Source organism: Vanellus vanellus (genome assembly GCF_965231255.1).
Source record: "Vanellus vanellus genome assembly, chromosome: 4".
Lineage (NCBI taxonomy): Eukaryota > Metazoa > Chordata > Aves > Charadriiformes > Charadriidae > Vanellus > Vanellus vanellus.
The window spans coordinates 1,327,935-1,349,153 of NC_138909.1; the positions used below are offsets into that span (position 1 = coordinate 1,327,935).

Below are 21,219 nucleotides of genomic sequence, written 5' to 3' on the forward strand. Positions count from 1 at the left end.
TTTATCAGTCCTCATGGCATTTATTCATGAAACTTTGCACTGAATTTTCTGTTCTTTGGAAAAAACACACAGTTATTGTACCGTGTGGCAACAAACAAAAACTCCACTGACGTGGACTTAGGTCATTTTACCTTGCCGCCCACAAAAAGAAAACTTCGTGATCAATCTGGTCATAAAATTCAATACAGAACGATGTAACATTGGAACTAAAAATTACTGTGTGGAACTAAAAATTATTGTGGGAAATTTAGACTAGGCCTCCCAAGGAACTTCTGTTTAGTTTATTTTTATCTTTCTTTCAAAGAAAAAGAAGTCTATTTTATTTGATTCCTGGTTATCGAGTAGGTAATCTATCTACTTCCACTTCTGAAAGGAAAATCAGGTACTCCCTTCCTCCTTTTAGTATGTAACTGCACTTTAAGTTGAGTAAGGACATATTTAAGTGAGACAAATCAGAGACTCCTGTCTATTGGGCACTCATATTGCCTAAGTAGCTATTTGAAACTCAGTAAGGTTATCAGGTCCTCAGTGTAGGATTTTGAAATGTATTCAATATTGGCCTAATTCTGGTCATGTTGAAGTCAGTGTTAAAACTCACCTGACTTCACTGGAAACCGAGTTAGATAAAACCGTGTGCTTTTGAAAAGTGCACTGCTTATTTACCACAGTGACCAGACGACTGGATATCTAGGAAAAGATGAGAAACTGCTGAATAATCAAGCAATAAGCAAACGGGTTTTTTTAATAAAGTAACATCTAAAATCACAGATTCATTCATGTCAGGTCAAAATTAAAATCTTTTTCCTGCCATGAGGTCTGTCCAAGCAAGCCTTTATACCAGTGGATCTTCAAGGATAAGAATTAGAGGTACGCTTAATTGCGTGCACAACATATAGTCCCACTAAAGTCAACAATGTATGCAAGGGTAAGCTCTAGCATGAATGGTGCAGAAACAGTTTATTTTACACAAATGGACACAATTACAAGCGGGATGCTGTTCTTCATGCAAAAAGGCTTCTTATTAGGCCTTGGTTTTGGAAAGCAGGCATTTAATTTACAAAACTGCCCAGAGATACCATATCTTGGATCTTTCAGTGTGGACTTCAGACACTTTCTACAATAATTTAAGGTAGGCACACAAATATTTCTAGTCTGGTTAGCAGAACAGTAGGACGTGTCCATGTCACACAGCAAAGAATTAACAAGGGATTAATTACCTCCTGCATGTGAGGCCAAGCAACCCACACAAAACTGCAGGTGAAGAGTAGAGCAGATGGAACAGTGGTAATAGATGAAAATGCTGTTGCGATGAGCTGCGGGAAAAGTACAGGCTGGGAGGAGCTCTGGCATAAATGCACTGGGCACAAGTATGGACAGTAAAAAGCAGCTCTAGCTCAGGTTATATTGAAATTATTCTAAAACGGATGTTCCAGCCCAATCCTCTCCTAAAAGAGAGCTCTGGCAGAGAAAGCTACTATGTGGCCCGAAGCAAACGGGTATCAGCATTTGATAAGATTGATTACCATGCAGGAAGCCTTTCCCCAGTCCTCAGGCGGGAGAAGCGTGCCACCTACCGTTAACAGAACTCTTTTGCAGAGAGAAGCTGTGGACCTCAACCTTAAAAAAACCCTGTAATGTTCCTGTGGGCAATGAAAAGGCTATTCTTTCAGTTAATCAAAGACATCATTGCTGCAAACTATTTCTATTTAGTGACTAACTAATCCAGGATAAAAAGCCTGTGAGGCGTTTCTCCTCATGAGAGTAAGAATGCCTCGGGAACATCTAAAAACATTTAGATATCAATTATTTGTGCTAGTTTGACGGTACTACAGCAGCTGGGCCATACTATTACTCCAGGATATGAGTTTGCTTTCTGTTAATTGTGCTTTCTTCCCTCTTTTATTCAGGCTGCTGTAAGTAAAAACCATTGAATCTGTAATTGCGTATTCCAGGCAGCTAGAAACGATCCGACCGATGCTGCTGAAACAACCCCGAAAGCTATTATAGAAAACGGTCAAAGGAAGAAGCACAGGAACAAAACCAGAGAGAAAATGCATTTGCAATGGATAGGTCCCATTCTTGGCTTGGCCATTAATGTTCTGTGTGGCCATTTCTACTTCACTAGATCTCTTTGCATCTGCTTCCTCTCTTAACCTGTATAAGATTTATCGGTCTATAGCACAAATCTTTGTGGCCAGGACTGCCTATCAGAAAGGATCTGTATGGTGCCAACAGAGAAATCCGGTGGTGCCCGACAGTGTTCTCAGGAGGCTGATCCTTTCTCATATTTTCTTCATTTAACAACTTTGCAGAGATGTTTGCTACCTAAAATAGCTATGTTCAACCAGCATCAGATGATGCTATTAGGGGCACGACACATCAATGAGATATATAAAGATGGTGTATCTGTGCAATTTCCCTTTTCTTATGGAGCTGGCAGGGCCTTTGGCATTCTGCTTGCTGGCCGTGCAGGGAGCCAACACCTAGCAGCAGCCTGACGGAATAAGTCTCCTTGAAGGAATGCTGTCCATTCTTCAGTATAAAATACCACTTCAGTATGTCATGATTTTATCCATTTTTTTTCCTTAGGGAAAGGATTTAAAGAAACGTAAATATTGTTACTCTATCTGAGGTACGCTGTACCTAGGAACCACTGATTTTGCCTGTATTGTTTTATACAGGTCTGCAGAGCAGGCGATTCACAAACCACATGGCTCTTACCTGTCTGTCTCTGTGAATATGCACAACACACACAAATATACAAGTAGTCAACGTCCCTGTCATCACAGCATCAGTTAAAAATGTGGTCACTAAGGGATTAACGGATATCTTAAATGACAGAAGTGGAGCAATGTGTAGTGAAACTATCATTCATATCCATCAACTCCTGCATTTGCTCTGGCAGCAAAAACACTTAGCTTCCTCTTGTTTGGCATTGGGGAATACACACAGCACAAGATATTTGTCAAACACCGAGCAAACAGGGAAGCATCTGATCTTTTCCTTAGCTCTAAATCGTCGCAGTTTCTTTTACAGCTCAGGTGTCTGAAATTGAACTTTATTAAAAAATTGTAGGGAATGATCATGTGTTGGTTAGAAAATGAAAATGAATTCAATTTGAACTACAAAAATAGCATATACAGTTAAAAGAGAGGCAAGAACTGAAGGATTCAGCTATGAGGTTGTTGTCTGTTGATTTCTTAAATTGTCTTTCTTCCAGCCAGAAGGTGAGATTTTCTTTTTGATTTTTAAAAAAAAAATTTAAAGAGCTGCAATTTTGGCTCAGACTGCTTTCTCAAGCTCAGAGTTCTCTGAATGCATAGATGTCACAATTTCATTGGCAAAGTTGTCACCTAAAGATTACAATTATTAGAAGCCAAGTGTCATATTGAATGCCCCTAAACTCAAATGCTTTATAGGAGACATCATATAAAAAAAGTTACCCCTACCACATAAACTGTTTTTTTTTAATAATGTACTCATTCCAAATTTCAGCTTGCAAACACCACGTTTGAGTCAGGTACCATCAAATGGCTATTTCACAGTACGGACAAAAACTGTCCGTACGGACAAAAACCTCTGTCCTTGCTGGAGGCTGAATGGCAGCGTGCAAAGTTTGGAATAGAGTCTTCCCTAGCTTGTGAACAGTCAAATCAAATCGCAACACATCAAATGTAAAACCATTGCGTTGAATAGCATGACTATCTCATGCTAAAAAGGTATTATTTTTGCAATAGCTGCCTGCTAAAAGTGGATGTCTATTTGTTGGCATCCAAATATAAAATAAAAGCCAAAACTAACAGTACATGGATCTGTCAGCAATACATTGAAGTTGCAAGTTCTCTAACACATACAGAAGCTGACAAGAAATGAGCAGAACATAGGAAATAATTTCACGACAGGTTAAAATTCAGAGTAGAATAGTCATTAAGCAAGCAATTTCTTATGAATTGTCTCTAACGTAATCTGTTTAATAAAACTGTGGGTAAGTAATGTACCTTATTTAGAATATTCTAGCACACAGAACAAAAAAAACCACACATCCAACATTCCAGTGACAGTCTTAGAAAATTGCCGTGATGACGTATGTAACAGAGAGATCAGCTGTCACTGGAGTTTTGATTAATAAGGAAGAGAAAACTTGACTTGTGCGATTTATTTGGTGCGCTTATTGCAAAGCATTTGTGTAAGACTTTTGGAAGTACTTTTATTGAAAAATGTTTTCATTGTCCTTACACGGGTCTTTTTAAATCCAAGAAGGATTTTCAAAATATAGAATGTGAAAAGTTCTTTAAGATACTAGGTAACGCTGACAAAGCATAGCATTCCAAAAATTCTGAATAGCTTTTCTGGCTAGTAATAGTGACTAGCTAACAAAGAGGTGTGCAAGATTCGGAATTAGGGTGCATAAAGGTTACATGTAAAGTGCTTTGCTGAATGCAAGTAGGCTGAAGCAGATGTTTTAAAACTCACTGAAGTTAAGTGGCATTTAAAAGCTTTGCTGAACATGGAGAAACTGTAGTGATGTCTGAAGGTAAGCTTGTGAATTTCTGTTCAGACTCACTTCTGGAATACAATGTTAAGTACTGAAAAGTAATACCTTCTGTATAATTGAAAATCACACACGTGAGAAAACAAATCAGCTGGTTTAGGCTGAGCCTTTGCATCAAAATTCATGAATGAGAATAAACGATCCAGATTTACTTTTCAAATCGCTCACAAGTTCACAGACCAGACATCTATAGGTTAATGAGTATTTTTGACTTACCGCAGCCCTCCTTTCAAGTAATGTGTAGTGGCACTTCCTCATTTGGAAATAGAACTGAATTCATGTTTATGAATGAGAAAATAAGACAGTGACAGGTGACAAAATGAAAATTTACGCTGCCAGGATTTTTCCTCCCATGTACATGAAAAGCTTATTGAAAGGGACACTAATTCAGGACCACAAAGCAATTCAGGGCAGCACCTAACTTTGTAATTAGCTTGCATTAAAGTCAGTGGCCTTGTAAATGTCACACAAGAAAAAAAAATCCCTGTTTAGCCTGCTGGAAATAAATGATAAAAAAGAATCGGTTTATATTTACTGTTGAATGGAAAAAAATATTTTAGGACATATGTGTTTAAGAATCAAATGCTTTAGTAAAATTTCATTTCCAGAATGTTGGGAAGAGTAAGAATTTGTCATTCGTGGCCCTCAATTCTGACTTGTTTTAGATGAAGATGGATTGCCAGATTCTAGCTCCATCTACTGTGTCAAACTGAAACAACAGAAAGACTGATCTTTCCTCTTTTGTATAAAAACCGTATCCCAACCTTCCCCTAAAATAGGACATCAGGAATCAGCAATACATAGCTGTTGAAAAGAAATGCCTTCAATCGAAGACAAAATGGGCAAATAAGATGAGCCAATAAGTAGAACAGCATGCAGTAAAAAAGGTAGGGAAGGTTCTGTTTTGAAAAACAAATGCTCCATGGGATCCTGGGAAGATTAGATAATTTTAGACGATTGAGGGCTTTTAGACAATTTTTCTAGTTATCATTTGAACTCTGCAAAAAATGTTTTTCTTCCACTTTACATACTTTTTTGATAAATCAAAGAAATTTCTTGCATTGCCTTCACCGAAACCAAGATCTTAAAAAGTTTTACACAGAGATTCTCACTCCCTTGCTTGTCCAGAGATAAACTAACCTGGTAGTACAAATATTTTCTAGGCACACTTTATATGGAGATAGAAAAGCAACAGCTTGCACCTTGTTGTTCTGCGTACCAGTGGAAGCCTGCTTGCATTAAGATATCCTGAGCGGCACAAAAAAAAAGCTATTTCAAGGACTAATTTCAGAACTAATCAATTGTTTACTTAAAAAGTGGTTACTATAGAAATTATCATTATGGACTCGCAGAACTGAAGCAAAACATAAAATGTAAGAAATGTTTGACCTCCTAGCTGATTCTTGTGTAGTCTACAGTGGATGCTACCTTAAACATCAGTAATAAAAAACCCCAAAACATTACTTTGACAAGTAAACTTTGATATTCAAATACAGGTGGTTATGGCTTGAGAGGCTGCATTCACAGTTTTGGACTATAGATCCGTTATACATAAAATACACAAAACCTTCTCTTTATCTTATGATTTCTTTTAGTTTTACTTCATTTTTATCTTCTACAGCACTTGCAGAGGATCAGAAAGAAATCCGGGATCTCATCCAGATGCTATTTGCCTCAATTTGCCATGGCATTTTTCAATTTTATACTCACAAAGGGTAAACGTTTTGAAAACGTGTGAAGCAAATTAGGAACCTGAAACCTACTTTCAAAAATCATTTATCCATGTAAAAATGTTAAGTCTCACAGAGTACTAGTAAGTTTTAGGATTCAAAGTGCTTAAACCATTTCTTAAATAAGATATAGAGTCCCAAAGTACTAAATATATTACAGAATAAACATCTTTCTAGCTTAACACTTCAGGTCAATTGTTAGGTAATCATCTCTTTAGAATTTCAGGTCCAAAATAGTGCTATATGCTGGGTAGTACTGGGACTATAGAGAAGGGAATAAAATAGTGACTAGCTTGTAAAGCTCATCATGAAAAATACAAAGTACAAAATTACATCAAAACCTTAATTTTAATTCAAAAGGTATTGCTTCCTCTTGCCTCATCAGGCTGAGTATGCCTGCCTAATGCCTGTCCGGGGCCATCAGTGTTTCAGCGCAGCCTTCTGTCAGAGTCAGTCATCTTGTATCATCTACACCGTACAAAGATTTCTCAGGTGCTGTTTTAAACTGTAGTCTTTTGCTCGCGGTACTCCTACAGGAAGACTGTTTCCAAGTTTCCTGTCTCTAAGTAGAACTCTGAATTTCCAGCCCCAAAATAGTGGTGGTGTATTATAGATCACTACTTCCTCTTGTGCTGTTACTGTAGTTTTAATGCTTGCCAGAATCTTTTGAAAAAACGAGGCCAGCACAGCCACAGGTAGCCAGCTCACTGTTTTGTTAACATGCGTGACTCTGGCCAAACGCTCGAGCTAGAACAGCAAGCTGAAAAAACTGCACCCCAAGCTTGGGAGTGCTTTCCCTCAAAAACACACCAGAAGCAGCAGTGAAGAAGTGCTACTAAGCTATCTAAACTAACTCCAAGTGTACTGGTAGACAGCATCTCATTCAGACCCTAACCAGCACTATTTCGTGCCAATGAAAGTCTCCAGCACTCCTACTGGCCTCCCAGCAAATGCCACGGTATCAAAACACCACTCTGGACGTGGATGTCTTGCGAGTGGATGAATGCAACTGGCAACACTCCTTGAGATCTAGTTTATCGCTTCTAGTGATGATATCATGAAGGAACAAGGAGAAAGTTAGTCTTTGTTAGCAAAGACTTAACTGGATGGAATGCCATCGTTTCCTGTAGAACAACTGTGCTTGTTTTCTTTTAACAAAGCACTTGCACATTTCTTCAGCAAATCAATCTTTAAAAGGTTTTGCTTTCTGGACTTGTTTTTACTTTCCCAATCCTCCCCGTATGGAAGCGCTGAAAGCTGGCATGATGTTGTATTAAGGTTTAAGGGCAACTATCGGAACATGTAATACCAGTATCTGAGATTGAAAACAAATAATTTTCAAAACATTCAAGCAGGATGTATATGTATTTCAAACTGACATCGATGTGGATAAGTGTAGCAACTAGCAAAACCACCTGGCTTACCATGCCAAACGTAGGCAGAAGTCACTCCGTAATGAGCCTTGGTACTGGGTGCATTTGAGTGTTAGCATTAATGCAAATGCTTTACCTTCTGCTTGTACAGAGGTGCCGTCCCGTGATGAACAGGGCTGCTGTAACTGCAAGCAGTTCTTCCAGGCTAGCACCGCTCTTGTTGAATTCTGAATCTGTCCGGATTTTCTTAACTTTCTTCACTCGGAAGGGTACACCAATCGAGATGCTCACAGGAAACTTGCTGTAATGGAGACATACAGACATTAAAAAAGGTAATTTAAAGTAAATGCCGTGACCGCATAAAAACAATTTTTAATCATTCTTCTCCACGTATAATTTACAGTTATTAAAACTGAGTGTTTTAGACAAATCTTAAATGTCTCAGAAAACAGAACTTCTCTGAATGTAGAGACGTTTTATGTTCTTTTCCCTCCTTCTCCCTTTGACTTGCTCAGCAGTAGCTGCACAATCGCTGAACAACTTCAATTATTTCTGTTTAAAATAGTTAATGATGGTCTAATTCTAGTTTATCTTGCCTCCCATTTCAGATGGGCCTTCTCTTTTATTTGAAACAACGCTATGCTTCAAGGAGGTTCAGCGAGCCAGTCCTTTTGCTACAGGTGTTGAAGGAATATAATCATTTGGGGTTCAGAATGCCCAGAATGATACGGACAAAAAAACTGCAGCACGTACAGAAGGTGCAACAACTGCAAAACTGTTTGCATCGATAACCAGTGAGAACCGCATGATTTGGTTTTTGGATTAATTTCATAGCTCATTTGGATAATCATCTCATTTGGAGATGTATAACTTCTGTGCTTCTCCTATGTTCCTCCTACTCTGACAAATATTAAAACTAGACGTATTCACTCTTGACATGAAGACACAAAAACACCAGGACAGGTGTGAAGTTACGTGAGTGTGTTTGTCGGAGGGGTTACTAAAACTCAAACCAGCAATAACTTTTTTCATTTCCTGTATAGGTTATACTTGCAAACAAAACTCAATATCCCTGTTTCCTGACTCTGGTGATGATACTGCTTTCAGCAGTTATAAATGAAACTGAAAGCAGAGCCATACAGATACTTACTCCACAGCATAGGTTTAAATATGTGAATTGTCTCGTAGACATTTTTAAGGACTCTGGCACACACGAGACAGTTCCTGAAAGCATTCACTGGATACAAACCCCAGGTTTTCCCACTATTCATATTGAGTGTTTGGTGGCATGATCAATAACCGGAAGGGAATTAAATAAATACTGAAGCAGAAGTCACAGATCGAAGAGATAACGAAGGATTATTGTTTTTCTCAAGATTTCCTGCAGCTTTATGCCAGCAACAAAACCAAACGTCCAAAGTTAATCAACCTCACAGACTCTCAAATATATTTGTTAGGTATTGCTTCCCTGACTGGGGCCTCCACTGACTTTCTACGACTATGTAATCCATTACTTAAGAGCCCTATGAACAGGAAACACAGCTTTGGGTCATGCACCCGTACAGAAACTGGGATACCAAAAAAAATTATCTTACTTATTTAGTTTTTCATTATAATCCTGTCTTGATGATTATCAAGGTATCTGCAAGAATGTTTTATTTTGGGTTTCTACAATATAAAGCGCTGTTATGCAACATGGAGAAGTTTCACACCTCCCCAAGGTGTTCTCTCATTCAAACCATCACAAGATAGATAGCTAACTTTCGTTAGCAGCTTTTGCTAAAAAGACTCTTTTGTCTCTTTTTATGTGGTCTCTAAAGACCACAAGTGCTTTTATTCCTGTTGCGCTAACAAAAGGCTCAAACTAGTGGGGGTGGTAGGGAGAGCAGGTATAAACTGTATGTTATGAAAATGGAGGAAAATGACTTGCTCCACACTGCAAGATTAGAGGGAGCAACTCTGATCAGAACAGAGGTCACCATCATAAAAGAAACTGAACAAATAGTCTCAGATAGGCCGTGCTGCCTGTGCCAACAAAAGCAGTGTTTTGTAACTACTCCCTCTGATTCAGGGCTTGAGAACACAATGCAGAGTGATAAAAGAATGTGGTTGCTTTCATGACCAAGAAACTCCACTAGATAGCTCAAAATATCCTTTCCAAGCCTAACAACTTAAACGGATAGTTGAAGTAATGTGCACATGTTGTAGCCCAGTATTAAAATGCACATTTGTAACACAATCAAAGTGAGTGTTACTGCAGCCCCACTCGGTCTCGATCAGCTCAGCAGCGGACCAACCCTTCAGTGCCATTTCCCAACCTTATGCTGCACAGTAAAGGGACAGAGAGACCAACTCTTTGCTAACAGCTTAGAGGGTAAAATCCAGTTCTGCAACCGCCCTTCCTGAATCCAAGCGGGTGAATTTGGTGCATCGGGACAACCTGTTCCTCTGGCGGGCTGCTTGTGCAGCCAAAGAAATCTAAGATATGTTTTCTTTAGACGTCAGTCACCTCTCGGATCAAACAATGAAGACGAGGTCACTTTTCCAGGCTTATCACTTGAAAAAAGTGACATCCTTTTCACACGCGCACCATGAATCTCAGGTAAGGCTGAGGTTACCTAAATTCACTTACAATTCTGTTTTCTGACTGTTGTGATTACGACCAACAACAAATGTTTAATTTGTGCTTGCATCCTGCTATAAATCAGTAAAAATCAATGTATTTGACACAGGAGGACAAAAGCATTGTTCTCATGGATCTGCTGTCATGGATCTGCACTGTTTTGTGTTTTGAGATTTTTTGTGCAGTCATAACAGGAATTAGTAGGTAGGTGGCTGGAATATTCAGTTTATTCCTCCTGGGTCACATCAAACTGTCATCTACAGAGGTGTTTATAAATGTATTGTTCGGTTTAGACCTTGTACCTGAAGATTAGAGGTTAAGAACTACAGTTATAGCTGGATGACTTAGAAATAATGTAACTTAATAGCGGTGCTGTTACCACTAATGCAGTCCTTTTATTAAGAACATGTACAGGCATCTAAGTGAAGTAGGTTTTGGTGTGATCTAAGGAACATGAAGATTTGGGGGGAAACTGCAGACTTGCTTTTGTGATGAGCGTCAGTCCTTTGCAAATCTTTTTTAAAAGCAACCTTTCATTTCAGAGGTGCTGCAGACATAACTGGTGCTTTCCAACATTATCCAAATAAGACAAAAGACAACACTTAAGAGTAAAGTAATCAAATAAGGACAAGATCTTTGTTTTCTTTCAAATGTAAGTGGAACGGACACTATTGGCTTGAAACACCAATTCCAAAACACCCGTAGCATATCAGCGCATTAGAGCCATTACCAATCTCTACAACCATGTGTTTCTGTAGTTCATTTCCATTCAGTCTTAAAAAAAAATGCTTTAATGAGCATGCATCCACTGCATATTTAACTGCCACAAGCCTTTTGTTACTGCAGGACCTGACCTGCATCGATGCTCCATCAGCATTTTTCCAGAGAAAAAATCCCGGTTCAGACTCATAGAACGGTTTGGGTTAGAAGGGACCTTAAAGATTATCCAGTTCCACCTCCCACCAGCCCAGGCTGCTCCGAGCCCCGTCCAACCTGGCCTTGAACACCTGCAGGGATGGGGCAACCACAGCTTCTCTGGGCAACCTGGGCCAGTGCCTCACCACCCTCACAGTCAAGAGCTTCCTCCTCCTATCTCATCTCAATCACCCCTCTTTCAGTGTAAAACCGTTCCTCCTCATCCTATGGCTCCCCTCCCTGATCAAGAGACCCTCCCCAGCTTTTCTGGGGCCCCTTTAGGTACTGGAAGGGGCTCTAAGGTCTCTCCATAGCCTCCTCTAATACAGTTGAATATTTGTGTCCCAAGTGCATGTTAGGGATGAAAGTCTGGGGCTGGAGACCTGAGGGAGGCAACAGGTATCGTGACAGGATAAGGGATATAATTGGAGCATATGTTCAAAGTGACACAGGCATCTTGACATTTCATACTCTTTTACTGACATTCCACCAACTTTCTTTTAAAACAGGCCTTTGGAGGTTGCCTTTGAATGCTCAGCGCCCACGGTATGTCAGAACCCCACTTGTAATTGGAAATATGTATATTGTGGTGCCACCCACGGCGGTGTGGCGCCGAGGCCTCAGCCGTGCGTTGGCGAACCCCGCGCCCTGCGCCCGCTCCCAGTCACACCGGGCCGGCACGGCAGAGCGGATCCACAGAGAGCAGTGCTTGACAGGGCCCAGTCTTACCGCTCTCCCGCCATTTACTTGGACGAAGTAACTCAACCTCAGGCCAACAGCCACACGGGCGGCCTGGCCGCCGCTCCGCCTCAAGCCGCCCTGCTCTCTTCGCCGGGGCCGCAGCCCTTCGGGGCGGGCCGGGGCCGGCGCTGTCCGCCATTCCCGCCGAGGGCCGGGGCCGCCTCAGCGATGGCGGGGCGGGGCGCGAGCGCTGAGGAGAGAGCAGGGGAGGGGCCCGCGCGGCGCCGCCGCGGCGGTGGGTGATGACGTCGGCGGCGCTTCCGGCGCCGGGGCGGTGACTGAGGCACGCACGGAAGGGGTCGCCGCCAGGAGGGTGCCGCGACGGAGCGGGCGCGGGAGGGGGCGGCGGAGCGGGGCCGGGCCGCGGTTGGGGCCGCGCCGAGCGGGCGGCGGCGGGGGAAAGGGGTGAGGGGGGTGTGTGTGGGGGAAGCTGCGGGGCGGCGGCTGCGGCGGGAGAAGCGGCCGGCGCTGCTGGAGGCGGCGGCAAGTATCGCGAGAGGTGGCGCGGCGCCGGCGCTAGAGGTGACCGAGACAGCGGCGGCGGCCCCGGGTGCCTCCTCCTTCTCCTCCTCCTTCTTTTTCCTCACCGGGCGCCGGCGCTGAGGCGGGCGGATCGGCGGCCATGGAGAAGGCGGCCGGCGCGGCGGCGGCGGCGGTGGATGGAGGCGGTGACGGCGGCGACGCCGGTAGCGCCACGGCCGGGCCCGGTCCCCCGGAGGGGCTGAACGGCGGCGCCGGCACTTCACCGCCGTCGTGCCCGCCCGGGGCGGTGGCGGCGGCAGCGGCGGCGCCGCGGGGGCTGGTGCGGGTGTGCGACCTGCTGCTGAAGAAGAAGGCGGCGGCGCCGGCCAAGGCGAAGCGGAGCGGGCGGGCGGGCCGGCCGGCCAGCAGCAGCGAGAGCGGCGGCGGCGGCAGCGAGAGCAGCAACAACGGCAGCGAGGAGGAGGAGGAGGAGGAAGACGAAGAGGAAGAGGAAGAAGAGGAGGTCTCTGAGGTACCGCGGGGACGGGGAAGGAGGGGTGGGGGGGTAGGGGGCGATGGCCGTGTGTCGGGGCGGCCCCGGGGGTTGCCCTACTGATCCGGTTTCATAATTCCTCGCCGCTCCCGCCTCCTCCGCCCCCGCCTCCCGCGGGGCCTCTGCCGCAGAGGCAGGAAGGGGGCAGCACCGCGCCGCCCGGGCCGGCCTCATGGCGGGGCGGCACCGGGGGGGGGGGTCCCCGCCGCGGGGAAGGTTGGGTGGGGGGTGCCGGTGTGTCCCCCCGGGGGGGGTGGGGGGGAGGCCTTTGGGGAGGGTGTGGAGGGGGGGGCCGGGGCTCCCCGGGAGCCTCCACCGGCGGCCGCCGTCGTCCCTGGTGTGGGGCACGTGGTTTTTTTTCGGGGGGGGGGGGAGGGGGGGAGAGCTCCAGAAATGTCGCAGGTGTCCGTCGAGGCAGTGTGTGGGGTCTTAAGATGTGCCATGTGGGAATTGGGATGGGCGCCAGGAGAGCGTAAGGGTGGGAACGCGACCGGTGCGGCCGGGCTGAGGTTTTGGAGATAGGCCTGAGCTCTGGGCGTGCTGCGAGAGAGCCTTTCGCGCACCGGAATAGATGGTTTTGAAGAAAAGCAGGTGAAGGTACAGGTAAAGTCGAGGTACAGGTAAAGCGAAGGCTGCCCGAGAGCCCCCAGCGTCCCGCTGTCGTCCGACGCGCTCTCTGAACCCGACAGCAGCCACCCTTCCAATGTAACGCTGAAACCAGCACAAGGAAGCGTTGGTAACTTGCTCTCATTGAGGTTTTTCAGGTAGGTATGGGCTGGAAGAGTCCAAGCGAGACTTGAAGCCCCTTCCTTATTTGCATATCTAGTCACGCAAGGGTTGCTTTGCTGAGTGCTTTTAATTCTGTAGCCTTCGAAGCTGAATGCTCATTTCTCCTTTTTTTGCGTAGTGTTCTTAAAAAAAAAAAAAAAAAAAAAAATGCCCACTTCAAGTTTGTAAGCTTTTCTTTGAACTTTATTTCTTGGTGGTTTGGCTTTTAAGTGGTATATCTACTTTTTGTGTTAGAAATTAAAATGAGCAGGAAGAAAGGGAAGGAAGAGTCTGAGACGGTTAAGGAAGGGCTGGGCTAAGATGGTGATACGTTTTTCCACGGTTAAGAAGCGCTCTGCATTTTATTTCTGCAGAAGTTGATACCAGAGGCATTTTATCTAACTTCTGCGAGATAAATTGCACACAAAGCGTGTGTCTCGGTTAACAAGTAATTATGGCTGGCGTTGTGTTTCTGTAGTGTTTATTTTTAGGAAAGTGAGTATCATCAGGTAGGTAGAACTTTTTGAGGTGTAAAACTGGTAAGATAGGCAGCCGTGGTTACGTGCTGAACCATGGTACCTAGCGGTCCTACAGGTATTTGGAGAACACTCTTACTCTCTCGAACAGAGTCCGTGGAGTTGTGCTATGGTTGTGTGTAGCAAAGGGGTGAAGGCCCTCCAGTGACTCAGAAGATGCTTCAGTTGATAGTTGAGCGTTGAGATGAGTTGTATGTGACAGCAGCCTTCAACAGGATTCGTGTAAAGCGAGACTTAATGGCAAAATCGTAGGCAGATTTATTTTGTGGTCCACAGCCATTCTTCCAAATGGCTGCTTATACTCATAGCTTTCAAACAGTATAGTGTGTAAGGCATGATGAGAAAGGCAGAGAGAACTGAGAAATACATGTAGGCGTAGGTGAGGTGAGCCTTTGCCTGCACACCGTGCCTTCCATAGCCATAGGTACCTATTTAATGTGCTTTGAGACCTGCAGAGAGGGGGGAAAAAAAAAAATCATGAAACTATCATAAGGCAGCAGAATAATACTTGATTTTTTTCTTGATAGAATGACATGTGTTGTAGATACCAATAGCTGGAAAGGCAGTTTTGGCATCTGGAAGCTTCCCTGATGTTTTCATGTTATGCGTAGTAAGTGAAGGCTTTCCTAGTCTGGGTGGTCTGGGGTTAAATATTAAGCAGGGGTAAGTAAGTCATAAACAAGTTAATAATACTGAGTTTTTAGAGTTCAGGGGAGCATGCATTTTGTTGTTTATCAGCTTCATTAATAATAATTCCTTTCCTTGATAATTCAGGTTGGTTGCAAAAAAACCGTTCTGGTCTTTCTCCCACCAACTTGAGGATGAAATGATGCAGCTTAGTGGAATATGCACAGCTGAAATCACAATTTTTAGGAATGTGAACATGAGGATGGCCTGATTAATGGAGCAGAGGATCCAACTTCAAAGTAGTTCCCAGCAGCTCCTGGGGAGGAAATGTGTTTTGAGTGTTCTCAGCAAAAGCGAGCTTTCTTTGTCTGAAAGCAACCTGATGTTTAATTTTGTCTTTTAAAATCTTTTTTCTTTTAAGAAAAAAAAAAGTTTGTGTTGCTATTGTGGGATTTTTATTTGTTTGGTGTTTAAAATTTTCTTTAGTTGAGACTTTCTTGAGATGTGCATAGCTTGTGTGGCTTTCAGCAGTTGGATCCTGGTCTTCTGACCACTGGCAGTCTGGAAGGCACATAAAATTAAAACCACAAAGAAATCTAAGTTTATGGTTTTGCTGTAAATGGAAGCTATTGTGGAAACACTGCATAAGATGGTGTTCCCTCCCAACCATTGAGTTCTATATATCTGTAAACTTTAGACAGTTTGTCTTGGGCTATTTTTTCCCTTCCCATGCTTTATACGTTAAGAGTTTTCTAATCTCCGAAGTGAAGTACTTCTAGATTTGACTGCTACTGAGACAGCTTCTAAAAATCAGGAGTACAGTAGGAAGAAGTCAAAGGAATTAGAATCGGAAACCTGGCAGATACTAAAAAAAAAAAAAAATCAGTGGAAAGACATTGTTTGGCTCAGTTGTTGCTGAATTGATGGAATGGAATAAAAAGTTGTAATCAGTTATTTTCATCTCAGTCTGCTTCTAACCTCGGTTAGATTTCAGTGTGGAAGGATAGCCACTGGATAGAGCTTTGGGTGAAGTTAAATTGAAATCTCAGACCAACAACTTCATGAGCTCCTACTACAATGTTCGTGGCAACCTCCAAGGTTGCGTGTTGAAATTGCAGCAAATTGCTGCTTGGCCAAACCCCCAAGATTCTAGGTAGCGTGGTCCAGTATTGTCTGTAAATGGCAAATTGCCTTTTCCCTAACCACCAGTTAATAAAAAAAATGGCAACTCTTTTCGGTACACAGGAAGAGGAACCTTCAGGTAAGAGAAAAATGACAGTGGAAGTTATGTACTGGGGAGGTCAGCTTGCACGCTTCCTGGGAGAATTCTGGCCTTAGTTTAGGAATGATCACGTACAACAAGCGAAATTGGGTGAGGAGTGTCGCTGAAGACGACTATATTCTGGGGCAAGTCTATTCATTGTATCCCTAATGGGAAGCTGCTTTTCTTTAGTGGGGTGTTGTATGGGGTACCCTCCATCCCCCCTTTAATGTGGCTTATTGTTGATAAATAAGTATGTGAAGCAAATACAAAGAAAACTGCCGGTCAGATTTGTGCCTTGAGTCAAATCAAACGCCTGTCTTCCGAGCTTGACAGAATGATTTTCAGGACATGAGTCAAAAACTAAGAAGGTGGAGGAGGGAACAGGTTAGACAAATGAAAGCTGACACATGTGAAGCTTGGGAACGTTATTGTTTGAGAACTTTATTATTTGCTCTCAGGTGGTTTTTGTTGTGAAAATATGTTCTAGCAGTTCCTCTGAATAGGCTCAGAAAAAGGACATAAATATGTAGACTTCTTGAAAGGGTTCTTGTGTGTACCGGTTTTGCTAAACATTTGTCTCGAATAAACACTAGAATAGTGCAAAAAATGAGCAAGTCTCAGTAGCAAGTTGCTACTTAAAAATCTGCATTAGGGCTTCTCATTGCACAGAGAAAGGTTTAATTGTATATTAAAAACCTTGGTTACAAGCTTATTTCAAGTCTTTGAACTTACAGGATGTTTGCTGCTGGCCGTGAAGTTCATAATTGCTTTTCCTACTAACATATTCATTTTAAGAGTTTGTAAGTTCAGTGTTCTCCTTGAGCAAAGAGTCTTGTGATGATTAGATATAGCTCAGTCTCGGAATTTTGTGTGCTCGTTTCTGTTCTTTCATTTTTTTTCTGACTGGTGTAGTTTGTCACTGGGTTCTCATATGATGTGTAAATTAGCTTTCTTAAACATAATCCTCCATGATGTTAGCCAAGTGCTGCCCTATGCAAAGGGTGGTTTTGAGATGTTTTGGCTGTTTCTAGAGTATTGATCAAATCAGAGAATGGTTTGGGTTGGAAGGGACCTTGAAGATCATCCAGTTCCACCCCCCCGCCCCAGGCAGGGACACCTCCCACCAGCCCAGGTTGCTCCAAGCCCCAGCCTGGCCTTGAACACCTGCAGGGATGGGGCAGCCACAGCTTCTCTGGACAGCGTCCCACCACCATCAGAGTAAAACATTTCTTCCTTAGATCTAGTCTAAATCTCCCCTCTTACAGTGTAAAACCGTTCCCCCTTGTCCTATGGCTCCCCTCCCTCATGAATAGTCCCTCCCCAGCTCTCCTGGAGCCCCTTTAGGCACTGGAAAGGGCTCTGAGGTCTCCCCGGAGCCTTCTCTTCTCCAGGCTGAACCCCCCCACCTCTCCCAGCCTGTCCTCCCAGCAGAGGGGCTCCAGCCCTCCCAGCATCTCCGGGGCCTCCTCTGGCCCCGCTCCAACAGCTCCATGTCCTTCTGCTGTGGGGACCCCCAGAGCTGGAGGCAGCACTGCAGGGGGGGCCTCCCCAGCATGCAGCAGAGGGGCACAGTCCCCCCCCTCGCCCTGCTGGCCACGCCGCTGGGGATGCAGCCCGTTCTTGGTTTTCACTGGAGCCTCATAGCTGTTGTAAATAAAAATTGTTTTGCTTTTTTCAGCTGGAATTGAATTAGTAATTGAACTGAACTAGTAAGATGAAGTAAATAAAACAGCAAAACACCACCAATCCTCTAAAATTTGTTCATGCCGAAGAAGCTACCCTTAAGTTCTTTAGTTCAGATAGAAGTGGTTAATCTGAGCACTCGGGCTTACTGGTGTGATTTCAAGAGCATTGCACACAGTTGTAATACTTAAATTGTAAAAGGCTTTAACAGTTTAAGCAAGCTGTTGATTTGAAAAACAGAATTTATTTTATAATTTATTTTTTTTTTTAATCCCAACTCTTTTACTTAGAATCGTGGATTAAGGCCTTTGGATGCTGCAGGGCTGCTAAAGAGGCAGTGAGTGTAGCTTGGCCGCTGTGTGATAGGTTCTCTGTACTACCGTTACTTTCATCTCCTTGCGTCTTCAAATATGTGACTGCACGTACAACTAATTGGGCTCTGTCCTTGCGAGTGTGTGACATCCTGATGTACAGCTCGGTCTCCTCTTCTGCCTCAGTGTTTATGCTGAAATTCTTTTCTTTCTGTCTACTTTGGCAGTGTTTTGCCTGTACCATTTAGTTTCTTCCCTTCTAAAGAAGAAATAATAGTGAAATCCCTTAGGAAAAAAACAAACCTGTGTAAGAGCTAAGATGATTTTGGCATTCTCCTCATCAGGATAGTTAGTGCAATGTATGGCTTGGTATGGCGGTGGGTGGGAATTTTATTTTATCTTGCGTGGTGGGCATGGTGAGTCTGATGTAAGGTAACTGTCAGGAGTTAACATCAATTAATTGTCTCTCGAGATAAGTAGAATTGGAGATGGCCTGGAAGCGTGAAAGGCTGTTTCTCAAAACTCCCAGAAGTAATGGGGCCGGCAGGGCTGTTGGTGGGTGAATCCCCCAGCCAACTTAACGATGGTGAAATCTGCTGTGTCTGACCCCAAAAACGTTGAACCTCCCTTCCTTACTGTTCTTTAGACGAGCAAAATCAGTCTGGAAAACTGGAGTAGTGATTTGGCTGGCTTCGCCATGCCCTGCGAACCACCCTTCGGTCCTCGCTGGCGTCGCCCTACGGATTGTGAGTGGCATGTGCCCCCTTAGGTAAGGGGGTGACATTACTGGGGTTCCGGTACTAGTTAGGAGATGGAGCGTACAGTTAACTGGCGGAAGTGGTAAGCACAGATTAACTAGTGTCTTCATGTGCAGAGCAAAGAGTTTAGGTATGCAGAGCTGGTAAATGGTGTCTGGTTAGACCTAGTGCATATTTTTTTTTTTAAAAAATCGTAAATATCTTTTTTCTTTGTCTGCTCTACATAATTGAAGTTATTAGTGAATCTCTGGGTTTAAAAAGAAGCCCCCTGTATAAAATGACCACTGCAGAAGGTGGGGTTAGGTATTGGCGGCGCCACCTGAATTTGTTTACTTCCTCTGATATTTCTTCAGGAAATGTGCTTATAAACATAATTCTTGTGTGCAAGCTGGAGCCAAACACCTCATATTTTAAGTCGGTAATTTAGTTCTTTAAAGAGAACCATTTCTCTGGAAGGGTTTTAGCTGAGAGAATTTCCTCATCTGTCAACTTTGAAGGCAAATGGGATTATGTATGTTTGGTTTTTTTCTCTATCTGTGTTTTAAAAACAAAACTATTTGTGCTTATTTAGGATATAGCTGCTTTGGAAATTGGTTTTAGTAGTTGGGAAAATCAGTGCTGCAGATCCAAGATAAGTAAGAAGGCTGTGTTTCCGAGGTTAAAGAAAAAAGCCCTTTTAACTTTGTGTAACAAAAAAAATTTACACAAATGCAATATTAGTGTTTTGGGCCATTTGAGCAGTATCCATGGCTGCCTTGGGAGACACGCTGCTTTTTTCCTGAAAGGCTGTGCTTCTGGGTTCTTGATGGCATGGCGTTTGAGGTGACTAAGTTGAAATAGCATCTCGAAGATGTGCTGCATCTGTAGAGCTTCTCTACCGATGTGGCGCTTGTGTCATGTCTATAACTTTTGATGTTTGAAGAAAGAACATTAATTGTAGAGGTGGGGAAGGCTTTAATGCGAGCAAATGGCTTGGATAAGGTCATTTAACTAACAGGTGTACTTGGGAGAGGGGAGGGAAGTCTTCCTTAAAGTGTGGTTAGCCATACCAGCCAATGTAAATACGTCTTGGTGTTAGTGTGTGAATTCTGGTGAGCTCTGTGCAGCCACTGCGCAGTGTCAACAGCAAGAGGTGAAAAAAAAAAAAAAAAAAAAATACATGCGTGACCAATGAAGGGCAGCGTTTCTTCTCTCCTGTCGCTAAGCAGTTCGTGCTCGGTGTTAATCGGTACTCAGAGGGGTTATCTCAGTATTCCAGATGGTTTTCAGCCACGTTTTCCCCCCCCCCATATGCAATCTGAAGCTCATAACTATGTGAAGAGCTAAAGCTGTGTGGAGGTATTACTTAACTGTTGTGTCACCTCATTTTCACATTAGGTAATAGTTGTGTACCAGGCTAGAAATCAGCCACAAAACGAAGCGTGTCTTTAATATATCTTTGTTTGTGCTTGCAGTATTTTCTTTTCGGCTGAATGTTGTAATTATGATGATTTTGTTGGCGTTACCCAAAGCATTTTTCGACAAATTCAAATTACTGGTGTTTGATGTGCAGGTGTCTTTCCTCTGCTGCATTTTAGCTGAATCCTCAAGTCTTCGGAGTATAATGCTGTGTTCTAGGAAACGAGCTGAAATAAACCTTGATTTTACTTTTTTTCCCCTGCCCCACCCCGATATCTTAGGTCTTTGTGTTGTTAATCATCAAGAATGGATAATGAGTCCAAATAGGCAGCTCTACCGATGCTAGAAAAAAGTTTGGAGTATTCACAAGCGTGATGAAATGTCACTATTTAGCATATCGGTTTAGGTTTTTGGTCTCCATTCTCTTCAAGCTCAACTTCAAACAGACAAGAAGTGTCTGGATTCTTTTCTTTTTCTTTTTGGGTTAAAAATGAAAGGCATCTTGCGCACAGTAATATGATTTCTTCCTACTGCTGAGGAGGCTGCCTGGTAGCTGAGCGCAGGTTTGTTTCCCCTCGCCCTAATAAAAATTCCTTCTAAGCCTGTACGTCTGTCCTTCTTTGCAGGAACTCTTTTGTGTCTTACAGCCTTGGCAGAAGGGGAACCCCTGAACCCTCTCTCTAGGACAGGGAGGCATTCAGAGATAAGAGGAGGAAGGTCGTTTTTATCCTCCCAGTTTTTCCCCCACGCAAGAACAGAACTAAAACATGTTCTTTAGCGAGAAGCTGGAGATCCTCAGTACATCTGTGTTTGGCAGCTATCTGGTGACTCACGTGTTTTCCTGTCCCCGAGATTAACCGTTTCAAAACTTCAGGTATTTCTTTCCTTTTGTTCAGTCTTGTCCCGAAATGCTTTGCCAGCGGAA

At 43.4% G+C, this 21,219-nt stretch overlaps 1 protein-coding gene across 1 annotated transcript in view; it reads left to right on the forward strand.

Annotated features, from left to right (window-relative positions):
- The first annotated feature begins 12,541 nt into the window (after window positions 1-12,541).
- ANKRD17 (ankyrin repeat domain 17) overlaps window positions 12,542-21,219 on the forward strand; it is a 92,412-nt gene continuing 83,734 nt past the window's right edge. The window contains exon 1 of the mRNA XM_082483031.1: window positions 12,542-12,928. Within this exon, the coding sequence (XP_082339157.1) occupies window positions 12,557-12,928 (372 nt within the window). The 5' untranslated portion in view covers window positions 12,542-12,556. The remainder of the gene's footprint in view (window positions 12,929-21,219) is intronic.